A 21475-nucleotide genomic window follows, 5' to 3' on the forward strand; every position below is an offset into this window, starting at 1 on the left:
GTAAGGGATGTTGGGTCATGTCAAATGATTATGGCTATTTAAAATATATTTTATGTACTTTTAAAGTGAGTAGTAATTAGTCTCCTCATAAAGCCAAGATTTTGTTCTAGAACGATTCATCCGGGTGCGGGATTATATTGACCTTCACCTTCCTTCACTGAGTGTAAACAGGAAAGCAGTTTTAAATGAGTTAATTGGTAGGTAAATTATCTTTTACTTATTTGCATAAGATCTACAGTGCATACGTAACTACTGTTTATTCTACCTAGAAGTCTTATACACGCTGAAGTCTTTGATTTTTCTAAATCCATTTATTTGGTGGCTTTGATCAATGGCAATGCATCTGTTATTCAAATAAATTAGTTTTAATTAACTTTTACTAGTTTTAGTATTTACTTGATTTTTCATTGTTCAACCCTTAGTACGTTATAAAAACAAAACAGTGTTAGCGGAAGTTGGTGAATTTGCTAACAATGTTCAATAACAATGGTATGAAACCTCTCTTAACACAGTTAAGGGCTAGAATATGGGCATTTCTAAATATTAATTACATCACATATAGATGACCTAATTGATGAAATTAAATCATGTTACACGTCAGAATTAAAATTACATTAATACTATTAGGGTATAGGATATGAATGTTTCTGGATGTTAATTTCATCACTTTAACATAAATAAGATGATGGAATTTATAAATTTAAATTACAACACAGGCTTATTATGAAAGCATAACAAAATTTATAGATCTACAATAGTCAAGTGAAATTTACAGTTTTACCATGAAATTTTGTTTTAAGAAATATAAAACAAAAATTTAAATACAAAATTATTGTCTAACATAATTCATTATTCTAATTGTACATTAATTGCAATAATAAAAGGGAAATCATCATCATCATCATCATTTAGAGCCTATAATGTTCCACTGTTGGACAAAGGCCTTAGCTGCAGCATGCTTTTTCCATTGTTTCCTATCCTGAGCCTCAGATTTCCAGTTTGGCCAAGGTTTCTTCTTCCAAGACTTCCAGTAGTCATCTAATTCATCCCTCCATCGTTTGACCGGCCTTCCTCTTTTTCTTTGTCCATACCTTGGGGTCTATTCTGTAAGCCTGATTGTCCACCTATTGTCCTTCATTCTTTTGACATGTCCTGCCCACCTCCATTTAATTTCTTTAACTGTGAGCAGTACGTCCTTAACTTTGGTCTGTTCACATAACCATACATTCGTTTTCCGCTCTCTTGGACTGATGTTCAACATAATTCTTTCCATCTTTCTCTGAGCTACTTGTAGCTTGTGTTCCATGGAGGCATTCAGTGCCCAGGTCTCTGAACCATAGGTGATTGCCGGCAGCACACAAGCATTGAACACTTTCTTTTTCAGGCAGGTAGGAAGGTTGCTCTTGAAGATGTCATTGTGCTTCTCATGTGCTGCCCATCCTGCTTATATCCTTCGTTGGATTTCTTTCTCCAGTGTTCGATCACTTAGGCTGAACCGTTGCCCAAGGTATATATGCTCTTCTACTGCTTCTATCTCTTTTGTGTTGACCTTCACTGTGCAAGGGGTGGTTAGTGGTCCAAACATCACCTTTGTCTTGCTGGTGTTCATCTTTAGCCCACTTTTTGCGCTTTCATCTGCTAACGCCTGTAGCATTTCTTCAAGGTCTTTTGCATCATCTGCTACTATTATGTCGTCTGCAAACCTAAGGTGATTGAGCCTGGTACTGTCTATGTTTATGCCCTTGTCCTGCCAGTCTAGATCCCTGAATATACGTTCCAATGCTGCTGTGAACAGTTTAGGAGAGATTGTATCTCCTCTGTCGGTGCATTGGCCTGGGCGTGACGCTTGTTGAAACGCACACTTGTCAAAAATTTTGAAAAATCAATGCTAAATATATCCCAAACTGAAGGAATTATGGGAAAAATTTCTATAGATGACTGACCGAAAATCAGATGTGGAGATTTCAAATATGCTCTCGGAAAAGGGAAATATGAAGGCCAAATTTCATGTACTGTCACATCTTATATGGTATAGCTTTAATATACTAGCTTGACACAAATCACAATTTGATCTTTAACACATTTAGTTTGGCAAAACCTTACTAGTAATGGAAACTAATTAGAATAGGGTAAAATCATGATACTTAACCTGTTGGTACATATACCTACTATTTGCAGAATAATTGAATCTCATTTGTTATCAGTGTGGGTGGATGTATGCAATGTAGAGATTTTGTATTCTTTATATTTGCACAACCACATAATCTTATCTTTTTTTTCTTGGCACCACTGTGGATGTAAACAGTGATCTACATTCTATATCAAATGTATAATAATATTATATTGACATTAATGATTGGACTACTTAACAGTACTTGTGTATATAAAGCTTTATTCAATTCAAGTTATTAAAAAATGGGTGGCTAATGAACAATCTAATTTCTTTGCTAATTATTGATTTCTTTGCTAATTATTTACAAACTCCATAATATAAGGGTCTATATTCATCAGATCACTGTCTGTTTCTCTTGTTACCATTTCTAGTATTGTTGGTGTCCAAAAAGGTTGTTGTTCACCCTATAACTTCTAAACTATGTTTTGTAAATTCTTCAAATTTACAGAGTGGGATTGTTTGTTTGCTAAAATGCAGGTTAAGTCAGAAAATTAGCATGATCAGATCTTATTTATGAAAGTTATTGATTTTTAAAAATCTGTATTGGTGATGTTTTTTCCCATAAATGCTATTTTTTTTGTTAGTTAATAAATTTACTTAAAATTTACAAGTGAGCTTCATTTGATTAAAAGAAAGGGTTTTTAAAAAATCAGTGAAACAATTTGTCATAGAAGTTGCTGATTTTTTAAAGATGAATATTTGGGATATTAACCCAATAACTGTCGATAAACCACATTTTAAAAATAAATTAAGTTTTAAGCCATTTCATTTTTTTTAAGAAAGAGACAGTTTAAGTGTGTTTTAGTTAATAAGAAATTAGTTCAATCTGTTAGGAGTTTCACTGTGGCACAATTTGACAATATTTCAATTTTTTTTGTATTTAGAGGCATTTCAGTATCATTCACAGCATAACTGATAAACTACTTCAGTTTAGGTTAAAATTTATTTATTTTGTTGATATATAATATTGCCATATTTTTATTATATTTAATAACTCTTTTACCATCCAAGCTCATTAGACGTCAGTTACTCTAGATCAGTTTCTTTGAATTTCTTTATTTAATGTCTGTATAGTTTCCATATATATGTGTGTGTGTGTGTGTGTGTGTGTAAAAAGTCCATGTGATCATTTCCTGACTGTTGTACAGAATCTCACAAAGTATAGAATATCGCAATGACGTGATTGACCAGGAAATCCATGGGCTTGTAAATGTCATATTTTTTGTTTCTTTTTTTTGTCTCCTGCTGGGTACTTTAATATGTGTCTCAGTGTAAATTTTGTAGTGGGAGTTTTGTTTCCTAATGTGATTGTGACTCATAGGCACTTGACAACAAACATACACCCATAAATATTTTGAAAAGTTCAAAAAGAGATATTCATATTATTCATTATACATAATTTTCTTTAAGTTCATTTTATATTCGTAAAATAAAGATTTCTTATCCTTTTTCAGTAGTTGTGAAAAGTGAATTGCATGAAATTTTAGTAATTGGTGGGATTTGAAGGGTTGAACAGAAAGATGTGAATCTTCCATGGATGTGACTGCCTTATGACAAAACTTCATTTGCTGCCTGTGATAAAAAAGCTTAAATTTGATTGAAAACTGTTATTAAATCAATTTAATTTCTTTCAGGTTTAACAGATTTACCACTCCCAGAAGGAGCGTTCTTTCCATATCAGTGAGTAAATTTCTTGTTATGAAATATATGTCCTAAAGGTGGGCATTATTTGTTCCTCTAATACCTTTGTCAAATAGTTGAATGAGTTGTGATTTAATTTTAATTTTTTTCTCAGTGAAACCAGTGTTCAATAAAATAAATAAATAAAGGATAAAGTATACACAGTCCACTTAAATAAAGCGGCAGTGTATGATTTGTTGAGGAGAGGTTATATACCATCAATCTCACATTATCTCGTAATTGCAATTGACATGGCCAGTGAAGTATAATGTGAATATAAGCTTATCGTGTGCCCAGGGAATAGGGAGGCTATGCACTATCTGCACTAGCCAACATGATGGAAAACATGACTTTGTGGTTTATACTAAAAACATCACATTGCACCCTGCAGGCGAGCTTCTTCATTTTGAAATCTCCCTGCCAGTGACTAGAAGGCATCTATCACTTATAGGCAGGCATATGAGTGAATTTAAAAATGATGAGGCTGATCAGAAAGGAATTTGAAAGTCAGGGTATTGCACAGCAGATCAGGTACTGTTTTTAATATTGTATCAAAACATTTACATTAAGCATTTACATTTACATTGTGCACAGCATTGAAGTGTGCTGGGGCGTTTTCATAAGAAGTCTAAAGTCTAAACTTTGGAGGGGAAATTTAAGCATCAGTAATATTTACTTAAGGCTTAGTCAGCTAAGTTACATTTCCAAAATCTCAAAAGTCACTTGCCTTATTTTGTTTTGTTTTTTTCTGTCTTTTAATTATGCCATTTTAGTAAATTGTGACTGTCTTGACAAAGGTTTCAACTCTCGCTGGTGACAGTTGCCCATTTTGATATTTGTCTAATACATCAGACTTTAGTCAATCATTCATATTAACTCTTAAAAAATTGACATTGTAATGTCCATCTAAGACTATTATGATCTTATTTCAATATTGCAAAATCGGCTTTACAATTTGGTTTTAACAATCAAAGCTTTGTCCAAGAATTTAAGACTATGAAAACCCCCTGTCAGTTGTAAATTGTTTCTTCACCTAAAATGGGATTTCTTTATTTTTTTATTTATTATTATTTTATTATTATTATTATTTTATTATTTATTTATTTATTAATTTATTTATTTTTGTCATTCACATCAGTTTTGCATTTTTAAATTATTATTATTATTATTTTGGACAGACACCATTTGTCTGGACATCCAGCAATCACCTGTCTGTTGATAGTGTTAGCTTGGCATTAGAGTTACCGTGCACTTTATTAAGTGAAAAAACAGGTATTTTATTATTCTGTAACTTACAGAAATGATTCAAAGTGCTAATATACAGCTCAATTTCAAAAACCAGTATGACAAACCTATCATAAATTCTTGAAGCTACAAAGTTTGTTTTTTTTTTTATTTTTATTTCTTATTTTTCACACATTGGCATCTTTGTGATCATTTGAAAGATTTGCTGCCTTGTATTGTAAATACTTTTAAAATCTTTTTTATCCTGTTTGGTGTCTGTATTTTGCCATTCTTTTCTGTCTAGTTTTATAATGTCAACACACTTCACGTTGTATTGTTTTCTTTCAGGCAGAGAAAGACTTTGAAAGGGAAAAAAAGAAACTAGAAATGTAGGTGTTAAATCGAATATGTATCATTTATCTGTTTCTTGGAAGGCTGTAATTTGAATTTAGGTGTAATAGGTGATATTTCACTTGAAAGAATAAATACAGAATGCAAAGACATATATTTAGTCAATTTTCTGTAAAGCATATTGGAAGTAGTATCTGTGAAAAAAAAAAACACGTCATATTGTCATCCACTTAGTTTCATTAAATGCAACACCAAATTAGAGAAAGGAATTAGAGAAAGGTTAGATGAAGACAAAGGTTCCATAACCATTGCATATTTTTTTAATTTACTGTTTAACATGCTGCTGTATTTTTCCATTTAGTACACTCAGTGGCTGTTAATACTACTGTTGCATAAGCAAGTTTTTTGTGTCAAAAAGAGGCCAAAATGATGTTTATTTATTTATTTTTCTTTGGTTGTTTGGCAGGTGTGGTATGAAATTAAAGTTGGTGACATTTTAAAATGTTTACACTTTTTGTCAAAGATTTAGTTTGAAATACTTGTTTCTGTTTTGTATCTTGTCAGTGCACACAGGAACTATTTAAATTAGCAATCAACACTGCAAGTAGTGTTTTTAAGCTTATTAACTGTTATATATTTGAGTTGAGGGGCTTCATTCTGTCTGTAAAGATTAACTTGATTTGAAACATGGCAGATCAAAAATGGTCTAAGATTCATCATGCTGATATCATATGCCCATAATAAGTTTTAACAATTATTTTTGGTTATGTTTTCAGTTTTACCACATTGATTTAGCAGTGTTTGGTTTAGGGGGAAGGGAAATGTTCTTTTTGTAAGAAAAGCAGTAAACTTTTTTTATGGGATATTGACATTCTTATTTTAGTCTAGATGAAAGGAGTAAGAAGCTATATAAGGACATGAAGAGATGTACAGAAGCTGCTGCAGGTATATTAAAAATTGATTTCTATTGATGGGAGGATTTCTTATTATATAAATCTTCAGTCAGTGATAACCTGTCCAATGCATCATGTCTTGCAGGTGCATGGAAGGCAATATTGACAAATCACATGTCATTAGTGTGTCTTCTTTTATTGATGATTGGTCTTTTTTATGAGGAATTTCAATAGTCTGAGAGATAATTTAAAAAATATTCCTTCTTCCATCTTTTGAAACTTGAAAAGTGTTAGAATATGAAATAAACAACTTTGGTTAAGGCAGCATTCCCATAAACCCATCATACTAGGTCAATTACTGAATCAATTTAACACTGCGGGGCTTCTTCCTAAATTGCATTCAGTGCAAGCAGCTTAAATGTTTGGCATGCTTACTCAAACTGCTAGGGGATAATTAAAAATTACCCCCCCCCCCCCCAACCCCAGTTACTCAAGAGGGCGTGCCAGGCAATCGAGCTAATTACATGGAAAGCACTTTAACAAGAACCCCTGCAGAGTTAGATCGATCCAGCCAGTATGACGGGTTTATGGGAATGCAGTCTAAATGTCATACATATACTCAGTTAATTTGTAACCAAATTCACTGTGTGTGATTGTTGCCATTATCTACCAGTTTTCAAATTTTGAAATTGTGAAAGTAGCCATGAATTCTTGCATTGCAGCACTGTCTAAATGTGAAAGTAAGATGAGTCAGGATTTAGTGGCCAGTTCCTTATGCCAGAGTGAACCAGACCTTTTGTTACTAGTGGAGGATTGGAATGCTGCTGTTGTAAGGCTGGATCTTTTAATGCAGGAGATGGTAAGGTGGTTGAATGAACAGTTTTACCTGCAGTTTTTAGTTCGAACTGAATAATATGAATATTAGATTCCTGGAATGTTTGGATTTATTGTGCCATGATGTGTGCAGTGCTGTGGTAGTATGTTTATACTGCCTCATTTCATTTTTCCGGTGTTGTTGTTTTGTTTAGAATATTTTTGTGAATACACAATGATTTTTATTTCAATAAGTTAATTTATAATTATGCTTGAAAAATGTGAAGATTTGGTCCTACAAATAGTTCAGGGACAAAAAAAAAAAAAAAAAAAAGTTCTTGAGGGGTGACTGAACTAAGTTACTTTCATGCCATTGAAATTGATGAGCTTATTAGATACATTTGTCTTTAACTGGATCTGATTGTCATTGTCTACAGAGGCTGCTATTTCTGTCTTTATTTCAGAACACGAATGCCCAAAAGGCTGTTGTTGAGCCCATGAAAAAGTGAGCGAAGAGTACTGTAAATGTGGTCTACAAAAATAGCATTGAATCACCAGAAATTTTTAGTTTGATTTTGAGTAGTTTAAATATATATTGGATTAGTGGTTGGCAAAGACACTGAATATGGATTCTTGATTTATTGACAGAGGTCATATTAATTATTCAGTAATCATTTCAAAATGCAGTCATGTTCTATGTAGCTATATTGAAGAGTTAACTTATGTGCAGGTGGCATTGTTTCATTTTATATGGGTAAACATTAAGAGACCTCAGAGTTTATGACTTGTGTTCTATTTACCTTTTTTCTCAGCTTTGACCTAAAGTGTGTGTGATTCTTCCTTTGTGATTTCTTTCTTCTCCAGTGTAAAAAGTCTGACCTTTTCAGGTTCAACAGTGTGTTCCCCAGTGTCCAGTCTGCCATTAAGAAACGAGAGCAGAGTTTACAGGTGATTGTCTTTGACTTTGTCTGTGATTCCACTTGAAACAACATTAAGTGGCAATGTTTGTTATCTGACCTTATAAGAGAAAACTTCATTTGATTCTTAACAAGACAATAAGGTGAACAAATAGCCTTTGTGTGATGTTGTTTAGCAGTGGTCCAGTGGGCAGGTTTTTATTAACCTCAATTCCAAGAAACTCTTTATATCACCATTTAAACTACGCTGAGGGATCAGATGTAAAGCAACTCATTTCAAGGTTTAATTGAAATGATATATTTAGCATCAGAAAATTTGATAAATATGATCTAGTTCACTTTAAATCAAAGGATGCATGCTTTCCTTAACCAATTTGCCAAAATGAAAAATAGTGCAATATACTAATCAAGTCTCATTTTTATTTTTTCAGGAATACAATAAATGCCAGTCAAAGGTTGAAAAATATCAGGACAGAGAGAGAACTGGGCCCACTGTTGTCAAATTGGAAAATGTAAGGCATTCATTTGCTATCATGTACTCCTGATGTTTATAGGCTTCAATGAAATGAGAAACGTTGCCCAACAGACAGTATATATATATATATATATATATATATATATATTTTTTTTTTTTTTTTTGCTTGCATCACACCTGGGGAGGCGTGTGAAAGGCGGAGAGACCATTAAAGGATTAGGCGGTTTTCCTTTCATGTATATCCGTCATGTTAAGTTCTCAGCCTCGGCTCTTCTCGACGTGATTGGGGCCATAGTCTTTACAATTATTGGTTTATAATGTGCAGATTGTTTACTTTAATTTGGTGAATTCTTTTTTTACCTATTATGTAGTTTATGTTATATAAGCATCTGTCATTCAGATACGTGTAAAAAACCGTAGGTTCAACCATCTGTTGTTAACAGTGTTTTCATCATTTAATATCAGTTATATATTTAGCCATCTTATATTTATCTGTTTTCAGGCAAAGAAGGCCCTGAATGCAGCTAAAGAGGAGTTTGAGTACCTGAACAGCCAGTTGATGGAAGATATGCCAAGGCTTTATGAAGGCAGGATGGAATATTTCAGGCCTTGTTTTCAGGCACTGATCAGATCTCAGGTAGGTTGCAGTTGTGCTGTCTTTTTCATAAAGAATTACTTAACTGCAGTGATAAGTTTGTTGCATTGTAATTAAAAGGTGTATAGGGTCACTTGATAAAATTGCTGTTTAAATTCAAATTTAACATCTGACAAATATTATCTTTGTTCTTTCAGGTGGCTTATTTTACTGAAGCTTTTAAAATTTATACAGAATTATCTTTACAATTCAACAAAGTAACTGAAGTTCCTCCTGATGAAAAATATGACACTAGCCTACAACAAAAACTATCTGAAATCAAGTCGTTATCCATAGTAGCAGATGACTGAGAAAGTCGAAATCCCATACCAGTAAAATGACAACCATAGAAATGCTTATTCAAGACCTAGTTCAATAAAAAAAGTCCACATAGAAACCAGACATAGACAACATTTGCTCTTATGAGATTCTTAGTAAATGTAAAACAATGTGATAATGTAATACTGAAATAATATTATTTTTGTCTGGAGGTTGCAATTGCAAGGATTATGAAGGGTATGATATCAGCAATGAAAACTTAAAACTAATAATTTATGACTTGATTAATACTCCCTTTTCCATTTATTTTTTCCATTATATTTGCTGTCTTGAACACTTTAGTTAGGAAAAGGGAAAGTACATTTATCATCCAGTGTGTATCCATTGTAAACCTTACAATGGCATGGAGAGTTTAAATAGGACAACTTTTTAACAGGTTGTGTTGGGGTGAAGTTGCCTCATTGAAATGTATAGGCAAACATCTCAAGTACCTATGGAGTAGAGTGAGACAATACAAAGGCATTTTCAATTGCTCTTAACCAAATCTGAATAGGCAACATTGAAATAAGATGGAAAAAGAAAGTCACACAAGCCCAGACTTCTTGAAAAACTTTACAAACAAACGCGAGTCATAAAACACCCTCCATGTGGTCACTAAGTGGTGTTTGCAGTAACACATGTAATCTATGTAGTACAGTGGTGCCCTACATTGAAATGTAATTTATTGCCTCAGTTGTAGTCAGCTGGCCTGACCTTTTTTCCCTACATCTAATAGCTGTAAGATTGTATTTGTTGTAAAAGAGGAATTATAAATATGGCCATTTTTGCACAAGATATGTATAGAATGAGTATGTATTGGGTAGTGCAACATGAAACGTGTCACATTTCTTATTATGAGAAATAAATACAAAAATAAAACAGATCTTTATTCTTCATTTAAGTGTCAGATTTACCTTAAAATAACTGGTATTGCAAAACATGAAAGACCAAATAATAGCCAGCATTGATCCTAAACAGATATATTTGAAAATGTTCAATAACAGCCTCATAATTTGTTTAGTTCTAGTTTAATCTTTGAGCAGCTTTTTTTTTCTTTTTTGATTAAATTTTCTTGGCACTAATTTTGGGAACAAACCTTTCCAGGTCTCTATACTTCACAGTAATCTCTATTGTGCATAATTTATCAACAGTTGTTGCACAATGTGGTTTGAACTGATTAAATATACAACATCACTGACCTTGGAACAAAATTAATTGTTACACCATGAGACAAAGAGCCCTTAAAAAGACAAAAATAATTATATACTTAAAGGGATAATAACTTTGTTTCGGCCAAAAAATGAATTTTCCTGGAGTAAGCAACAATTTTCCCGTACTTGCCAATGGTTAATGAATCCATTTTTACATTCAAAGTTAGTCCCTGGTTTTTTTCTAAAAAGTTTGGTTTTTTCTCAGAGTATAGCCATCAATGGAGGTCACGTGGTCTAAAGACAAGCTCAGATATCAGAATAATAACTTTAACTGCCGAGTTTGTGGTAAAGCAGAATATATTATATTTCTATGAGTTATTCACAATGTTTTTATTGTGAAATATAGATCTCATACAAAGAGTTATTATCCCTTTAAAATGTTTACTAATCACATACCACTATTAAGAACAGAACCTGGGACTAGATGGACAGTAAAAGATTTTCACTGTTTATAATAACACTTATAAAAAAAATAGACAAGAAGGTTAAAAAAAACTGGCTATAAAACCAATTGCACTAAAAATTTTACCCTAGACACATCTTCAGGTACAACATAAAATTTCAAATTAAATAAAATATTAAATTTGTATTTGCTACATATTTGTAAGCTTATACTTAGAAGGGCTGAACCTATGCAAAATGCTGATAAAAATTTTTAGTTAATTTACTTATCATGTCTTGTAATTTTGACAAAAAGTCACTGCATGTGATGTTATTCGTTCATGAATATTTTGTTCCAGTCAAAATGAACAAGACAAACTTTGTATCTCCCTGCCACACACACATAAACAAACGCTATAAAGATAATAGAATAAAACAAAATTTACATACACCTCTACAAGCTGTCAAAACACTAGAAATAGTCAACACCAAACTGTACTATATGTATGAATACCCGGACAGAACAAAATGTGAAACTCTGAATTTTGTAATCATGTTATCATGATAACACTACAATGGACATTGGGCCTCTTATATAATGTAAGATAAATTATCTTAATCAAAATCAAGGTATCTGCATTTCAATATAGTTAGTCCCATGAATATGAATAGTATTTAATATCTAACATACTATGTTGACTTCATAATTAGCCGTTACACCGGGTCCATTCAAGTATAATCCTCAAACAGGCTTGAAGAACATATTAATAACATATTTACCTTATGGCTTATAGGTTCTACTTTACCTACATCATTCTTCTTTGAGAAATTCATGTTTATGATTGTAAGTTAGTAAATGCAGCCAAATAATATGCAAAGCTACATAAAGATCTACATGTAACATAAACATATTATGCCGAGAATCTTTTCTTCTTAAAAGTTATTTACAATTTTGCCGTGAATGATCATAATATTTGAGTGAAAGGACACTATCACAGTGAACATAACCAGAATCTGATATATGCCAGTGAGTTGTATCCTAAAATGAAACTGCTGTTTGTATTCATTTTGTCTAAATGTGACACATGACTGGAGAAAAAAAGCCAGATATACTACTAATGCCATGTCGCAGGTAAGTTCATTGTCAACTTGAATGGTTTGTTTTCATTTCAAACTGTTAGTTTCACTGGTTTTTATTTTCCCATTGAATGGTTTGTTTTCATTTCAAACTGTTAGTTTCACTGGTTTTTATTTTCCCATTATGTCATGATGTTTAACAAAAGCAATGGCTGCCAACTCCTTGCAGAATTCCTCCATAATGATCACCCCTTGCAGCATAGTGCCGTTCTCAATGCTAGAATTCAAAGTAGCAAAGTTAGTATGCCCTTAAGCCATATTTGTAAATTAAAAAAAAATTGAAAATTACACAATGATCTAAGACTTAGGTACTATCAACATCAAAATGGGTCATATACCTTAGCTAAAAAGATTTACAAGCATATTATATCAAATTGGAATATTTTCAAAATAATTATCAAACTGTATGACAGTCACTAAATGGTAACTGATCAAGAACCTTCTGTGTATTTCTTCAGGCAGAGTGCTTGTGATTTAATACAGCTTATGAACATGCTATATTTTCAGTGAAGCACATGTTTTGAATTCAGTGCTATGTTCAACACCTTCACCTTCCCCTAAAGTGAGGTTGCATGCATTTCCATGCATATTTATTAATCAAGATGAGCAAAATAAATATTATCATAAATCTATTACTTTAGGTTTTCAGTATTTCATGGCAAAAGGGTAATCAGAGATTCATAGGAGAAATATTGTTATCAAGGTTAATCTTTAAGTAACAGCTGATAAGTTGTGATTAATTTTGAATGATATGATGACCATACACTTACCACACCTGTAAGTTGTGTTTAGCTCTGCAAAATGGATGATGAATGTCAAATATGATAAGAACTAAAACTACAGAAAACAATGCAGTGATCTGATAACCACACACCAGGGAGAGGAGGAGGGATAAGCAGTGCCAAAGCCGAATAAAGCTTTTAAACCAAGCACAATTTCTCTACCTTGTTTTCCTTAAATATTTACTGAGAGACAGTTTTTTAAATCTTGTTCAATTCATATATCCTTGGCTACCTTTGTAAAGATACAATGGAAAGGATATACAGAAAAACAATCACAAAAGAATTATAGCATCCAAGAACAAGGGAGGAGTAACACAACCTATTTACAACATACTACAAAAATTCATCAGAGAAGTCTGCTAAATTTGATCAAACTTGTAATTATAATAATTAATTACTAGCTTTTGAAAATGATTCTTTTATTATCCAAAGCAATGTTTTGTCTGAAATACCTGATGAAGATGATATGAAAGTTAAGAAAAGAAATTTGGGCTCATGTCAGAAGCTCATATTTTTGTGACTTGAGTTACAAATCTCGATAAAATGAAATATTGTTAAAAATAAGTTGCTTGAAATTTGTGTATAGTCACTGAAATTTAAAAGATCATTTTAAGGCAAATCAGTTTTAATTTTTAAGCTCTTTAGCTTTAGCTTTCATTGGCTATGCATTTTCATAATCTTGTCCTGGCTTTTTTATTTTTCAAATTACCTTGCATGCTTTAAACAAATATTTGCTTCATCAAAAAATAAAGTTGAATTTTTTTCTTATAGTAACTGAACCCTTTCCTATAAATAATTAAAAGTGAAATATTCACCCTGAACACTATTCAACATGATCTTTTTACAGTAGCTTTATCTAATGGGTGTAGGGTTTAATCAAGTTCTACAGTCATTGGCAGTGACAGAATGGGGACAGCAAGCCAAGGCAGCCACCAGCTCACAAAAAGCACATTTATGCTTCATATTAACATCATCAATCCAATAAGATAAAAGACATTAGCTCTTGACCATATGTCACTAAGAAAACTGCCTCCACCTTTGCCACAATTAAAGATATACCTTGCGCAAAGAAATAGCAAAAACACAATGCATTAATTCATTCATTCATTTTCAGCAACTTTAGGTCTACTATTGAAAACTACATAAAATTATACTACATGCCATGAACTGGTGTAAATTATAATTCAACAATTTCTTCCAAATGCTGAGGCAAAACAAAGTTTATAATAATAATTATTAAAGTCTGATGATTTCAACATCAGCTCACGACCTCAATTATGCAACCCTTGTAATACATAGCTTTAATGTTTTTGAGGAACATTTCAGGGCAAAACTCTAAATTATCTATTCTTCAACATGCAGATGCAGGTTTCATGCTTATTAATTTTTAACTGATAACATGCAATTTTCCGTTTAGATTAAAAGGCATTAATGTAAAACATTTAACTTACTTCCTTTGCTCTTCTAGAACTCCTACCAGCTGTTGTCTGATTGTCATCAATTTAGCACTCAAATCTGGGATAGCTTTGATCTGAATTTCTAGGTCATTAACAACCTGGAAATAATTGTGAAAAACATTTTCCCCAAGCAATGTTTAATAGTTTGAAAATTATAATAAAAATTAAATTAATAATTCACATTTAAATACAAATTATGCATGTGTAATAACCTTCTACATTACAATGCATGCTTTTTGGTTTTATGTTACAGAAAATTGTTATATATATCACCATTATATATAACCAGTATTGCATATCTTCTCTGATATAAATACTACTACTACTACTGCTGTGGTGCTACTGCTACTTTGGCACTATATCATTCAAATGTATGTTTGTTCAATCCTCCATCCTTACCTTCCTAAATATGGTAAAGAGTGACCTGGCCCCTGGATTGAGAGGTAAGTCTGGGAACAACAAGTACTCATGGAGGTTGCCATGGGGCAGTAAGGCCAGCTTTGAAATGATTGAAGTCACCTGGAGGTTGGTTTCATATGACTATGGATGGAATAATTAAGATCTAATGAATATGAGTATTTTAATAACAGTTACCCAAATAATTAAATATTTTGTACTCATAAATACACTGTGCTCTTATTTTCATTGCATTTTCATCATTCATGTAAAATCTAACCACGGACAAACATTTTCATGCTCCAATTTTCACTTGACTGAATCAAGAAGGCTAACTCATCAGAATCTTTCTTACTTGGCTTAGAATTCTGCTTAATTTATCAAAGAGCATTTTCAGGAAAGCTCCTTCAAAGAATTGCTCTCTCTTGTACTCTGGCTCAGCTGTAGGAGACGAGGGCCAACCCCAGGCTTGGCATGCTGAACACACATCAGCAAACTGAAATACAGATATCAGACAATCTTAACATATGCCAACGGTATTGAAAAAGTTATAAGTAAAATTTTTTTAGTCGTTCTTGTTGAGTTTCAATTATATTGATCATGTACAATAGTGAGTATTAATCCACTTAACTTTGAAAATGTACACTGACAAGTATAACTGTAGAGAATTATCTTACTTGCACATGTGCATCTCTGAGGTAAGTGTCATATCCACTGTCAGTCATCTGGTATGAGGACTTCACATCTTCTGGGAGAAGGCATAAAAAACTGAAATAGAAAATAAATCCTGATGAAAATTTTCTGCACATGAGATAAAGCTGTAAATGCCAATTCAAATGATGCCTAAAACAAATGTCTCTACCAAAGCAAAAATTCAATTCATTCAGTTATGAGAAACGAATCCTAAAACTGAATTTAGCCTTAAACACAGGGTGCATGAAAATATTTTAATATTTACATTACAACTCTATGTACAGCATAAACCATGATCATTATTTGGTAAACACAATAAAACATGACAGAATTGCTATGTTCAAGGAAACAAACAAAAGCACTACCTGTTTACAATCTTATGTACTGCGGGTTTCTTGGGACTGTTGCTAGGACTACTAGTCACACTACAACTGGGACTCCAGGAACTGACAGAATCTGAGGCTGCCACTGAACTGGACTCTCCATTTACATTATCTAGAATAACATGAGTTTGGGTTAGAGGATAAAGAACACAGTCTTAATGTACCAGGTAATCATTTTTATGGCCTCCTTGTTAGAATGTAAAACATAGGAAAAGACATAAAATGTTTTTTTAATAGAAAAACAGCTGAACAATTTTTTTTTTTTTTTAAAGATATGACTACCTTGCACATCATTGTCCTCAATCGTGTCTTTCACTACAGATTGTCCTTCGGCTTTTGATTGTATAATTTCTTCTCCAGCTATCTGGGCCTCCTCCCCATCTTCTTCACTGCAATAATCCCTACCAATGAGGTTTCTAAGCACCAGGTTGTGGAAGGTATGTTCATTTGGCTTTACAAGTAATGTCTCAAACAGCTTCAGATTAGCGAGACTCATCTAGAAAGAAATAAAGTAGCACTTACTCTGTACGATAAATTGCTAAAGAAGCCTCTCATCAAACAACTGTACAAATCACTTGCTTTGCATGTTTAAAACTAGACTTTCCATTTCTATTGTGAGTTAAGTTAAGAATTTTCACATTAAACAAATTAACTTTCTTTACTTTGGAATAATACATACATTGACAGTCGAGTTTGCAAAAGTCATAACCACATTTACACTGTTAAAGTTGTCTTCAAGTACATTTGCAACAACATACCTCTTGAGACAAATGATTGCACCTCATAATAAGTTTATGTCGGAGTTTATGTCCCTCCTGCTGTGGGTACTCTGGCTCCCTGTCACTGCCCAGGATAAACTCAACTAAACCTGAAAAGTTTATTCAATTATGAAGATTGATTATAAAAGTGGAAATCGGTTCACTGAGCTAATAAAAATAGTAATATGCTACTCTAAAATTAAGTGATTCCCCAAGTCATGGTAAAACAAAAATCTTGGTTTGAGATTGGACGCGACCATTCTCCTTTCCCAAATTCTTTCAACAAGCCTGTTCTACTGCTGATGTGATATGTCAATACTTTAATAAACAAGTTTCAGACTATTTAATGCAACTCCTCCTCACAGTTATTACCCATACCTCTGGACAGTGGCTTTGAAGTGACCAGTCTGAGACACCTGGTCAGCATGGCAGTGGCAGTAATGGCAGTGGACTCACACCTGGTAGACACAGTGTATTGTGAAGTACATAGCATGTAGCATGTGAGAAGTTTCATTAATTGCATTAAGTAACATTAAGTAAATAATTTTGTCAATGCAATTATCACAACTGAAAACACGTACACAATGAGGCTCAATATTTTGATATTAATTTTAAAATACTGTTTTTTTTATCTCATCTTCTACACATTTTTTTTTTTGCTTTTAAGGTATCTGAGGCTAATGTCATTGTTAAGATCATAACAAATACAACAGGTATGACTTAACATACAAATATTACTTACGTTTGCAGGATAGAAGTCAAAAGAACTCCTTCAAAGAAAGCACTGATGATAGCATTGGACATGGCAATTGCTGTTTTAGGGTGAGCTACATATATCAACTGATCACAGTAGTCTAGCCAGGACAGAAAAGATATCAACTGTCTTTTTCCTGGGAATGATTGAGTGTCATCACTCTCTGTTACCCTGTCAAGTCTGAAAATGTATAATGAGTGAAAAACATAAATATACTTCTCAGTTCTGAAAGAAAATAACATAAAAGGGCATTTTGACTCAAGATACATTGACTAAGTTTACCATGTAGAAAGTTTCCAAGTGGGATACAGCTGGAAATTATTGCCTCCAACATTGTAAGCTTTCTGAGATAAAATCCATTCCCTCTGTCTATGCTTTCTCATTTGCAGAAGCAATAAGATTGTCAAATAAGTCAAACTGGGTTAAAATTTACTTAATAATGTTTACTATTATACACTAATAATTCACAAAGCTTGCATGCAATATACCAAAATGATCATTTACCCCCACTTTGCCTCCGCCAGCTCTATATCTGCAGGATCTAGAGTCCTTGGTATATTTGTATACAGGGTACAAAGTTTGCTAGACAAGATTCTGCAGAAGTCTGTGTGTTCTATCAGGCAGCAGGCTGCGTAGTCCTCAGGTAAACTGGCACATAGTAATAACCCTTCACAGGATTTGACACATACACGACCATCCTGTTTTGAGAAAGTATTTTTATATCAAAAATATGATTTTAAAAAATGAAATGTGAAATAAAAAAATAACTAAACATTCCATTCAAAATTTAGCTGTTATTTTATCTAACAATAGTATGTCTTTGAACACTGCAATGTCAACAACAAACCTTGCAATGGACTATTGTTAAGAAAATTAATTTAGCTATATCAAATGCATGTGGCAATATCTAATGATCACTGCAGCTGGCTGACATTTTATCAAATTAATCCTTTTACAGCAAGTCACTTACTGCACTGTTGATCAAAGCCAGTAAAGACTTAATGAGACTGAATTCTGGATTTTTCACTTTGGGCTCTCCTTGTTTTTCCTGATCTTTGGACTGTGATGTCTTGGGTGGTTTCATGTTCTTTGGACTCTATATAAATACAAGACTTTATCAAGGTTTAACAAAATGAAAGCATACTGAATGTAGACATTAAAAAAATTCCTTTTTCTGTTATTGTACCTTTATCAGTTAAATCATATTTGTGGAATAATTTCAAACAACTCCAAATCCTCACTCTTACCTCAATGAAAAAATTGACCAAATAAGGATCTGCTTTTAGTTTGGCACATACTGTAAGAAGAAACTGGATTTCCTCATTTTCTGTTGGAGCAGCCAGCACTTCACCACAAACATGAATCAAGCGCTGAAAATGTACAAAAAAGATTAAATATGGTAGTTACACAGATCCAGGAAAAATAGCTGGTCTATTTTTAACAGGGATATTTGTTGTCAACACACTAAATAAGTGACACATTATCTATTGATACAGAAGACCATATGCTCATTGACAGAGGTTGAAAAAGTTGGTGTACTTGCTCTACCTGTGTCATGCCCTTTTCCATGAAATGAATTAATGTTGTCATTTTTAAATGTTGCAACTGCTGCAGGTTGTCATATATACTTACATGGACTGGCCTGTAAACATTGATATGAGGCAAGAGAGGCTGCCGAATCCAAGATAACAGTTTGGTGAAGAAAACCAGCACTGCCTGCTTCATTCCAGGAGGGCTCTGGAAGACACAATTGATAAATTGAAATATCACACTGCACAATCTTAAAATGAATATATATTTCCACTCATAACATTTTAAATGCCTGTCTCACTGACATATGTTTAATATTTAGCTTGATGTGAGCAAGTGCACATCTATTTTAGCATAGAGCCTTTGTGAAATATATCAGTATTTAGCAGTAAGTGTTGTCATCTTAAGAATAATTGTAAGGCAGCAATATTTGTTCAGAATGGTTTTACTTATTACATTTTATCTCCTTATTATGCATTTTGTCTCAAACCAGTTGTGTTGGTTGCATGTGAATAACTGTAAGAGAGCAAATGACAGTTCAGTGTTCCAGAATGCCACAATTACTAACATCTGATCTCCCCAACGTGTACATTGTCTCCAGCAGTTTGTGTTGCAGCATGTACTCCATACAAGGCCCAGTGCTCCCAGACTCACTGCTCTTCTCCTCCTGAACCAGGGTCTCCAGCATCTGGTCAAGGTGTGATTGGATGTTAGTCTGTTCTATAGATACTCGCTCATCTAAAACATACCAAAATTAGAATTATATCAATGTCAGGCATTATATTATAAGGCAAGTTTACTTATGTAAAGAAATGCTTTCAATGTATATATCATAAATAATGATAACCAGGGCTCGACATTAAGGGTGGCCCACTGGCCCTGGGCCACTGAAATCCAACCTAGGGCCATTGAATCGCTGGGGTCACTGGCCCAGAGAGCAAGTAAAATGTCATGTGCCAAATAACCCTTACAATATTTACTGACATCTCGGGCCAGTATCGATAAAAGTTAGTGTCAAGCCCTGTAATAACATACATTTACAGGCATGCAGAATAGACTACACTACTGACAGTGTTAAAACAAAGAATTTAGTGGTTTGCTATTTCATATACATGTATACACATCATTACATGACCTTTTATTTGTCCAGAACATATACAAGCAATCCTTGATCCTTAAGTCAAAGGTTTGAGATGTAAGCACTTATGTCAATATCTGAGTATAAAAGGATATATGATACTTATCCTATATTGCAAGTGCAAACATGTCTAGATACTCTTTCACAACATCTACACCTTGTGATCATTTTACATTTATATTTTATATTTATAAATATATTTTCCTAATTCAGAACATTTCAGTATATTAAAAAATTAATGATGTTTTACCTTTTCTTTCCAGGTAATAGTTTGTTATGGCCTTCCAGTGGTAAAGAAAATCTCCTTGAACAGGTTGGGTAGGGGCAAGCTGCAATTTTAGTCCAAGAAAACAGGGTAACTTTATTTAGAAAAACCAAGCTTGTTCTGTAGACTCAAAACTCATTTTCTCAAATGAAAGTGTTGCATAAGTACATCATCCTACAAACACTACAAATTTATTCAATTTTCTTCATTATATTCAAAGTAAAGTTCACTCACAGGGACCCGATTGTTTTTTTTTTTTTTTTTTCAACTTATTCAGTAACTGTACAACTGGGCTGCTTAAACACTTGTATCTACATTCTGAATTTGTGTCATGCCAGAACTAGCAAAACTTTTTCAAATAGCAGTGATTGAAATTGCTTTCTGAAATATGTAATTCATGATATTGTAATGAGTTTAGATGGATCTTCATGTATAGCTCTCTCGTTGTAAACCTGTGCCTTTTCAGCAGTGAGAAAGGGAGAAGGGTGAGGAAAGAGTAAATATGTGGTCGTTCTGACCTGAGAAAGCAGCAATTTACTTTCAGTCCCTTAACTTTACTAATAACCATTTTAACCATACTAACTTACAATAATGATATTACTCGAGTCAAATACAACAGAGAATTGATTACATATTAATGCTGCTACTAAAACGTAAATATTTATGATTTCAGAAGTCAAGGAAATTATATATTGGAAAATGACAAAGAATCACGCCAGCGTTTCCGGAAATGAACTTTATTGCTCGTTGCGTCTTTAACTCCTGAGATTTTCTGATACTGAGAACTGAAAATTTCACTGAAAATTGTGAAATTGAAATTAATTTAGTGTTTTGGGGAACTGTTAAATTTGCACGGGAGTGCTGGTTTTGATCACTAAGTATCGTCATACATACCACTTCCACAGCTTGATGGAAAATTGTAGTGAACTTTGAAAACATCTCTGGTCCTTATTCCTCACGGATCAGGCAAGTATTTCTCCTTTTTTATGTCATTCATGCTTCACATTCCGAAGTTTGTTTTCACCGGAACCACGTATAGCGCATGTCAAGCAAGATACTTCCGCTTTCCAAATTGGTTATTGCAACCATTTGTATTACAATAAGAATCGAAC

The 21475-nt window shown here is 33.1% G+C and overlaps 2 protein-coding genes across 9 annotated transcripts; one reads left to right on the top strand and one right to left on the bottom strand.

The window, feature by feature from the left end:
• Positions 1-30: 30 nt before the first annotated feature.
• On the top strand, positions 31-10361 carry LOC106153675 (bridging integrator 3). 2 transcript variants are annotated; one of them, XM_087001579.1, is made up of 10 exons: positions 31-192; positions 3807-3853; positions 5426-5466; positions 6312-6373; positions 7044-7180; positions 7599-7639; positions 8022-8082; positions 8483-8563; positions 9029-9163; positions 9319-10361. In XM_087001579.1, the coding sequence occupies exons 1-10, from the start codon at positions 186-188 to the stop codon at positions 9469-9471; spliced, it is 765 nt and encodes a 254-aa protein (XP_086857705.1). In that variant the 5' UTR covers positions 31-185; the 3' UTR covers positions 9472-10361. The 2 variants fall into 2 exon arrangements, with proteins under 2 accessions (XP_086857705.1, XP_086857706.1); XM_087001580.1 differs by lacking the exon at positions 31-192 and adding an exon at positions 4245-4384 and having other exon boundaries at positions 3821-3853.
• Positions 10353-21447, bottom strand: LOC106153659 (FHF complex subunit HOOK interacting protein 2A). Of its 7 annotated transcripts, XM_087001563.1 has the most exons (19): positions 21258-21447; positions 20349-20427; positions 19529-19698; positions 19063-19167; positions 18678-18800; positions 18401-18526; positions 17935-18128; positions 17419-17610; positions 17055-17134; positions 16677-16786; positions 16201-16414; positions 15901-16030; positions 15520-15610; positions 15198-15338; positions 14846-14986; positions 14441-14544; positions 12978-13001; positions 12275-12424; positions 10353-12219 (listed from the first exon to the last, which is right to left on the bottom strand). In XM_087001563.1, exons 1-18 carry the CDS (start codon positions 21300-21302, stop codon positions 12319-12321), a joined length of 2175 nt encoding a protein of 724 aa, XP_086857689.1. In that variant the 5' UTR covers positions 21303-21447; the 3' UTR covers positions 10353-12219; positions 12275-12318. The 7 variants fall into 7 exon arrangements, 6 of the variants coding, with proteins under 6 accessions (XP_086857689.1, XP_086857691.1, XP_086857692.1 ...); XR_015332007.1 differs by lacking the exon at positions 12978-13001 and adding an exon at positions 13152-13221 and having other exon boundaries at positions 10353-12424; XM_087001565.1 differs by lacking the exon at positions 12978-13001.
• Positions 21448-21475: the final 28 nt, after the last annotated feature.

This window comes from Lingula anatina, chromosome 1 (genome assembly GCF_051362555.1).
Source record: "Lingula anatina isolate TDL-2025a chromosome 1, LinAna3.0, whole genome shotgun sequence".
Classification (NCBI taxonomy): Eukaryota; Metazoa; Brachiopoda; class Lingulata; order Lingulida; family Lingulidae; genus Lingula; species Lingula anatina.

What these genes read in the sequence shown, in the direction of transcription:
- LOC106153675 (XM_087001579.1), top strand. An exon ending in GTTGTTGAGCCCATGAAAAA is followed by an intron (nt 7,640 to 8,021) that starts GTGAGCGAAGAG and finishes TGACCTTTTCAG; the next exon opens with GTTCAACAGTGTGTTCCCCA. An exon ending in AGGCACTGATCAGATCTCAG is followed by an intron (nt 9,164 to 9,318) that starts GTAGGTTGCAGT and finishes TTGTTCTTTCAG; the next exon opens with GTGGCTTATTTTACTGAAGC.
- LOC106153659 (XM_087001563.1), bottom strand. Translation starts at nt 21,302, where the DNA reads ATGTTTTCAAAGTTCACTACAATTTTCCATCAAGCTGTGGAAGTG. An exon ending in TGGTCAATTTTTTCATTGAG is followed by an intron (nt 18,527 to 18,677) that starts GTAAGAGTGAGG and finishes GTATTTATATAG; the next exon opens with AGTCCAAAGAACATGAAACC. An exon ending in TGAGGACAATGATGTGCAAG is followed by an intron (nt 16,031 to 16,200) that starts GTAGTCATATCT and finishes ATGTTATTCTAG; the next exon opens with ATAATGTAAATGGAGAGTCC.